We start from the raw sequence: 7,500 nt of genomic DNA, 5'->3' as shown, positions 1-7,500 counted from the left end.
GGTATTGTGGGTTGAGTCTTTCGCTTAAGGCCATACCACCCTGAGCACGCCCGATCTCGTCTGATCTCGGAAGATAAGCAGGGTCGGGCTTGGTTAGTACTTGGATGGGAGACCGACTGGTAATACCAGGTGCTGTACGCTTTTTCGAATTTGCTTTGCAACCAGCAGAGGGAACGGTTGCTGCTGCTTTAAAGGAGAAACATCTTGGAAAGAGCAGGAAAGACTCACCATCAAAGAAAACAAGGATATGGAACCCTGACATTATTACTGATGGAAATGCTTGATAATTGTCATGATTTGATGATGGTGGTGGTGGTTCACATGTATAAATAAGGTATTGTGGGTTGAGTCTTTCGCTTACGGCCACACCAGCCTGAACGCCCTTGAACGCACCACGGAGTGACATCATCAACGAACCAGGAAGTAAGCCACCGCATGTGGATACAGAGGAACTATTTTTCTTTTTTTTTTCTCTTTTCCCAGCTTTTTTCTTGTTCTCTCTCTACATCTCCCTTTTTTTCGACTTCTTATGTGTTAATCCAACCGGACGTTAGCGTTGTGATTGTCTTGTTTAGTGTATGTGTGTCCCCCCGCGGCAGTGACGCACTGTGCGGGGGTAACGGAGCCTGTGTGGAAGGGCATCCGAGACCATGGCCGAGACCAGCACGGAGCGGGTGAGTGTTAACGCTGTCACCCACGGAGGTGACAGCGGGAGAGAAACTGAGCTGACGCAGAGCAAGAGCTGCACAAACAATGAGAGATATGACAGGGAGCAGACAGTGATGGTAGAGATGGAAGGAGAGGGAGAAGACACAGCTATGGAGCTGATGAGGTGTGTGCGTGAGTTGTGCGGGGGGCTGCTGGCGTGCAGACAGATCACTGATAAAAAATATGAGATGACCATGAGCCACCCTAAGGGGAAAGACAGACTCATGGAAGGATTCAAGATTGGGGAGACTCGGGTGCACGCAAGAGAACTGGTGAATGACGAGCTGGTGGTGTCATTTATGAATTTACCTTTTTACATCGAGGACAGGGAGATATTGGCAAAACTACAACTATGGGGGGTCTCTGCAGTATCTCCCATTAAAAGAAGGATGTGGCCAGGTACAAACGTGGCTGATGGGACAAGGTTCCTGAAAGTGAAATTCAATAACCAGATACAATCACTGCCGTATTCTACAAAGTTTGACACAGCGCTGGGGGCGGAGTATTTCAGGGTGCTGCACGACAAACAAGTAAAAGTGTGCAGGCTGTGCATAAAACCTGGCCACATAATGAGAGAGTGCCCGGAATTTCATTGCAACAGATGTGGAGTGCAAGGACATTATGCAAGGGAGTGCACGCAGGGGAGGAAGAGATGTGATTTGTGCCAGAACCTGATGAATGAATGCAGATGCAATAAGAGTGAGGCAGAAGATGATACGAGTGAAAGTGAGCAAGAAAGTGAGAGTGGAAGCAGGGAGGAAGGAGATGCGGAGGACATGGAAAGTGTGGAGGATGGAGACGGAAATGAAATGGAGGAGCAGGTGAGGGAGGATCCAGGGAAGCAGGAAGGAGAGCGGAGGATGGAGGAGACGAAAGGAGGAAAGAAAGAGGGAGCAGACCGGAAGACGAGGAAGGAGAGAACGAGAGTAAACGACGAAGAGGAGGATGGAGGAAGGAGGAGAGGAGTGCTGGAGCGAGAGCTGATCGCAGAAGGAAGGAGAGACGGGGCGGAGGAGAACGGTCCCAAAACAAAGGAGACGAAAAGGCCAGAGAAGGGGGCGACGGTCGCAAGGAGAGACGGAGAGAAGGAAGCAGGCCGGGAGAAAAGGCGAGGAGAGGACGACACTGGAGGGACGGACAAGGAACTGAATGGAGCAAAGCCCAAAGAGACGGGAGAGGAGACCACTGCATCACAGACGGTAGGATCTGAAACGGACATGGATATAGAGGAAAAAATAAAACAAATGAGGAAAAGACAGAACACTCAGAGGCATACGAGGATAAATAAGAAAAGTAAAACTAAGGAAAAAACAAAATGAAAATAACAATACTAATAATGTTAATAATAATCTCAATAAATGCAAGGGGGCTAAAGAACAAAAACAAAAGAAATCAGATATATGGTGACAGCAATTATGATATAATATGCTTACAGGAAACACACTGGGATGAGAGATGTATGAAAGAGGTGGAGGATGAATGGAGGGGAGATGTGTTTGCAAATAATGGAGATGGGAATGCAAGAGGTGTAGCTATATTAACAAAAAAGGGAGTGATAGGGAATGTGACAAGGTGTGAAGATGAGGGAGATGGGAGGGTGATAGGGATCAAGTTTGAGTATATGAATGAGGAGATTAAGCTAGTAAATGTGTATGCGCCGAATGAGGAGAAAGAAAGAAAGGAGATGTTTGAAAAGATGGGAGTGATGTGTGATGAAAACTGTATGATCGTGGGGGACTTTAATGTGTGGTGTGGGAAATTGGATGTGTCAAGGAACATGCATTTTAAGAATGACACAACAAGGGAGGTGCTAGAAAAGATAAAGAGTATGAAAGGATTGAGTGATGTATGGAGAGAAAGAAATCCAGAGGGGAGAGAGTTCTCAAGAGTACAGCTGGTGAAAGGGGAACTGAAACAGAGTAGGATAGATTTAGTATTGAGCACAAAGGGCATAGCGGAAAGGATTAAAGGTATAGAATATATAGTCACAACATATAGTGATCACAAGGTGTTAAAATTTACAATAGGGGGGGGAATAAGGAGAAGAGGAGGGGGAGTGTGGTGTATGAATGGGCAGCTGCTTAAAGATGAAAAATATAAAAAAGAAGTGAGAGAATACATAATGTGGGAGATGAATGAGAGAATGTATGAGGAAGACACAGGGAGGTGGTGGGAGAGACTGAAAGAGGGGATAAGGAACATGAGCAAAAAACACAGCAGGAACCGGGGAAAGAAAGAAAGAGAGAAGATACAAAGGCTAAAAAAGGAGTTAGAGGAAGAGGGGAAGAAAGCAGGGGAAGGGCTTAATATTGACATAGAGGGATATATAAGAAAGAAAGATGAACTTAAGGAAATAGAACAGGGAAAATGTGAGGGAGCTATAATAAGAAGTAGAGCGAAATATGCGATAGAGGGAGAAAAATGTACAGGGTATTTCTTAAGACTAGAGAAGATAAGGCAGGAGAAAAAGTATTTTGAGCAAGTGGAGGGGAAAGGGGGGGAAAAAATAACAGAGCTTGTAGGGATAGTGGAAAGAGTAGAAGAGTTTTATAGAGAGTTATATAAGAAAGAAGCGTTAGATGAGGAGAGCAGTAGGCAGGTTATAGACAAGATGGAAGCTAGACTGAGTGATGAGGATAGAGAGGTGTGCGAAGGAGAGATAAGTAAGGGAGAGATAGAGAAAGCAATAAATGGGTTAGGCAGAAATAAGAGTCCAGGGATAGATGGAATAATAGGAGAATTTTATATAGAGTTTAGAGAAGAATTAGTACCAGTGTTGGAGAGATTATATAGATGGGTAGAAGAGAAGGGAGAAATGCCGCAGAGTATGACAACAGGTCTAGTGAGCATAATATATAAAAAAGGGAGTAGGGACAAATTAGAAAATTACAGGCCACTCACAATGTTAAATGGGGATTATAAGGTATTAGCAAAGGTGTTAGCAAACAGAATGAAGGAAGTAATAGGGACGGTGGTGGGAAGCACACAAGCGTATAGCATACCAGGGAGAGACATAGCCGACACAATAAGTAGTATTAGAGACACAATAACACACATGAAGGAGAACAATGGAGGGGCAGTAGTTAGTTTAGATCTTAACAAAGCTTTTGATAGAGTAGATCACAGTTATTTGTATAAAGTGTTAGAGAAGATGGGATTTGGAGGAAGGTTGATAGGATGGGTTAGGCGAATGTATGAAAGAGCAGGCAGTAAGATTAAAGTCAATGGGATAGTCACAGGTGAAGTTAGATTAGAAAGGTCAGTGAGGCAGGGATGTCCGCTATCGGCTCTGCTGTACTCCTTGTCAGCAGAGCCGTTAGCGGTACTCATACTGCAGAATAGGAGGATTAAGGGCATAGAACTACCGGGCGGACAGGTGAGCACACTATATCAATATGCGGATGATACAACAGTGACAGTGAGGGACAAGGAAAGTGTAGTACAGGTATTACAAAGTGTAGAACTGTATGGGAGGGCATCAGGAGCTAAAGTAAATATAGAAAAATCTGAAATAATGTATATAGGGGAAAGCAGAGGAGGGGAGGGAGTGAAAGGATTGAAGGAAAACAAAGGGTACATGAAGGTTCTGGGAGTGAACTTAGGGATTGAGGGAGAGGAAGGGAGAGATAGGCAGTATGAAGTACTGATAAACAACATAAAGAAAACATTGGGGTATTGGAAGCAGAGAAAGCTGAAATTAAAAGGGAAGGTAATAGTGGTAAATGCACTAATAATGAGCAAGATGGTGTATGTGATGAATGTGATGGATGTGCCTGTGAAAGTGTTGAAAGAAATAGAAAGAATCATAAGCAATTATTTGTGGGATGGGAAGGGAGTTAGGATAGCAAGAGAAGTGTTAGAAAATGAGTATGAGAACGGGGGACTGAAACTTGTCAATTTAGAGGGGAAAAAGAAAGCACTAAGGGTGAAAATGATGGTGAGATATTTAAAGGATAACAGAGATCATGTGTGGAAGGTATTTTTAAGAGAAGCAATAAATAAATGTGGAGGATGTGGAGAGAGCGGAGTGTTCATGGAACTAAAAAAAGGGATGATTGAAGGGGTGACTGACATATACAAAGAGATGCTTGGAGCGTGGGGAGAGTTTGTGAGAGGAGTGAAGTATGAATGCAAGAATGTGAGGCAGGTATGGGAGCAACCAGTGTTTTTAAATCCAAAAATTATGGTAGAGGGAGAAACTATTTTCAACAGGGTGATATGGAGGGCAGGGATAAGAAAGGTAAGGGATATGGTGTATGAGTACATACCGGGCTTCATAGGAGCACAGGTTATTGTGGATGAAGTAAGAGGGAATGGGGATGAAATATGGCCGGGCACAGCAAAAGGAGTAATAGAGAAAATTAAGACAGCAATGCCTAAAGAATGGATGGGAATGATTGAGAGAGAGAATGCGGTGAGGGGGGAAGAGAAAATAGAGATGTATGTGGGGGAAGGAGAATGCAAGGTGAGACTGGCAAAGGTGAAAACCAGAGTGATTTATAAATATATGAGAGGAAAAGAGATAAGGAGACCGGCTGCAGAGAAAGTGTGGAACAAAGTAATGAATGGAATGGATGTCGAGAGCATATGGGAGAATTTGAGAGTGAAATGGAATAGCATTGAATGCGAACACTTTGATTTCATGCTAAGGCACAATAGGATTTTTAATAATCTAATAATAAGTAAGTTTGACTGCAATGTGGAAAAGGAATGTGATGTATGTGGTGAGGGAGTGGAAACATGTATGCATGAATTTGTTGAATGTAAAGAACTAAGGGGATACTTTGAAAAAGTAAAGGGGTTAATAAATAAATGCTGGAAAGGAGAATGGGCAGTGAGAATGGAATGGAAGAAGCTGTGGCTGTTTGGTGTGAATGAAAGACAGAAGGGATGCAATGTAAACCTCATGAACTATGTGCTGAGCCATGCAAGGTATGCAGTTAAAATAAGAAGGAACACGGCTCACTACGAGAAAAGGAAATGTGATGTATGGACTGTTTTTCAAAACTTAACAGAAAGAGACATGAGACAGATATGGGGCTATATTGGAGAAGAGGAGTTCAGAAAAGGATTTGTGGATGGAAGTACTTTTATTGAAATAATGAATGGAGATGTGAATGAGGTGAGAATGAATTTCGGTTAAAAGGGATGTTTCTTTTTATGAGTTGATTTTTGATTTTAATAATTTATTGATTTGTGTGTTTTCTGTGAAGTAAATAATTATGCATGTAAAAAGTACAGGCCTGGAAAGGGGCTGACATAACACAAAATGTGTTAAAATGTAAATGTACATGTAATAAATGTAAATGCAAAATATTTTTGATAATAAAAAAAAAAAAAAAAAAAAGCACGCCCGATCTCGTCTGATCTCGGAAGCTAAGCAGGGTCGGGCTTGGTTAGTACTTGGGTGGGAGACCGCATGGGAATACCAGGTGCTGTAAGCTTTTTCGAATTTGCTTTGCAACCAGCTGAGGGAACGGTTGCTGCTGCTTTAAAGGAGAAACATCTTGGAAAGAGCAGGAAAGACTCACCATCAAAGAAAACAAGGATATGGAACCCTGACATTACTACTGATGGAAATGCTTGATAATTGTCATGATTTGATGATGGTGGTGGTGGTTCACATGTATAAATAAGGTATTGTGGGTTGAGTCTTTCGCTTACGGCCATACCACCCTGAGCACGCCCGATCTCGTCTGATCTCGGAAGCCAAGCATGGTCGGGCTTGGTTAGTACTTGGATGGGAGACTGCCTGGCAATACCAGGTGCTGTAAGCTTTTTCGAATTTGCTTTGCAACCAGCTGAGGGAACGGTTGCTGCTGCTTTAAAGGAGAAACATCTTGGAAAGAGCAGGAAAGACTCACCATCAAAGAAAACAAGGATATGGAACCCTGACATTACTACTGATGGAAATGCTTGATAATTGTCATGATTTGATGATGGTGGTGGTGGTTCACATGTATAAATAAGGTATTGTGGGTTGAGTCTTTCGCTTACGGCCATACCACCCTGAGCACGCCCGATCTCGTCTGATCTCGGAAGCCAAGCATGGTCGGGCTTGGTTAGTACTTGGATGGGAGACTGCCTGGCAATACCAGGTGCTGTAAGCTTTTTCGAATTTGCTTTGCAACCAGCTGAGCGAACGGTTGCTGCTGCTTTAAAGGAGAAACATCTTGGAAAGAGCAGGAAAGACTCACCATCAAAGAAAACAAGGATATGGAACCCTGACATTATTACTGATGGAAATGCTTGATAATTGTCATGATTTGATGATGGTGGTGGTGGTTCACATGTATAAATAAGGTATTGTGGGTTGAGTCTTTCACTTACGGCCATACCACCCTGAGCACGCCTGATCTCGGAAGCTAAGCAGGGTCGGGCTTGGTTAGTACTTGGATGGGAGACCGCCTGGGAATACCAGGTGCTGTACGCTTTTTCGAATTTGCTTTGCAACCAGCAGAGGGAACGGTTGCTGCTGCTTTAAAGGAGAAACATCTTGGAAAGAGCAGGAAAGACTCACCATCAAAGAAAACAAGGATATGGAACCCTGACATTATTACTGATGGAAATGCTTGATAATTGTCATGATTTGATGATGGTGGTGGTGGTTCACATGTATAAATAAGGTATTGTGGGTTGAGTCTTTCGCTCACGGCCATACCACCCTGAGCACGCCTGATCTCGGAAGCTAAGCAGGGTCGGGCTTGGTTAGTACTTGGATGGGAGACCGCCTGGGAATACCAGGTGCTGTAAGCTTTTTCGAATTTGCTTTGCAACCAGCAGAGGGAACGG

General features: G+C 43.4%; 1 protein-coding gene and 5 pseudogenes across 1 annotated transcript in view; all 6 read left to right on the top strand.

The window, feature by feature from the left end:
- Window positions 1-22: 22 nt before the first annotated feature.
- Window positions 23-141, top strand: LOC133007768 (5S ribosomal RNA; annotated as a pseudogene).
- A 509-nt stretch (window positions 142-650) lies between these two features.
- LOC133005099 (RNA-directed DNA polymerase from mobile element jockey) overlaps window positions 651-7,500 on the top strand; it is a gene marked incomplete at its 3' end in the record, with an annotated part of 20,367 nt that continues 13,517 nt past the window's right edge. Inside the window, 1 exon segment of the mRNA XM_061074682.1 lies at window positions 651-1,107. Within this exon segment, the coding sequence (XP_060930665.1) occupies window positions 651-1,107 (457 nt within the window).
- LOC133007722 (5S ribosomal RNA) lies at window positions 6,367-6,485 on the top strand (annotated as a pseudogene).
- Window positions 6,700-6,818, top strand: LOC133007721 (5S ribosomal RNA; annotated as a pseudogene).
- On the top strand, window positions 7,033-7,141 carry LOC133007846 (5S ribosomal RNA; annotated as a pseudogene).
- LOC133007827 (5S ribosomal RNA) lies at window positions 7,356-7,464 on the top strand (annotated as a pseudogene).

This window comes from Limanda limanda, chromosome 7 (genome assembly GCF_963576545.1).
Source record: "Limanda limanda chromosome 7, fLimLim1.1, whole genome shotgun sequence".
In the NCBI taxonomy this organism is placed as follows: Eukaryota; Metazoa; Chordata; class Actinopteri; order Pleuronectiformes; family Pleuronectidae; genus Limanda; species Limanda limanda.
Note: the sequence above shows the minus strand (reverse complement) of the source record. Positions and strands in the feature narration are given on the sequence as shown.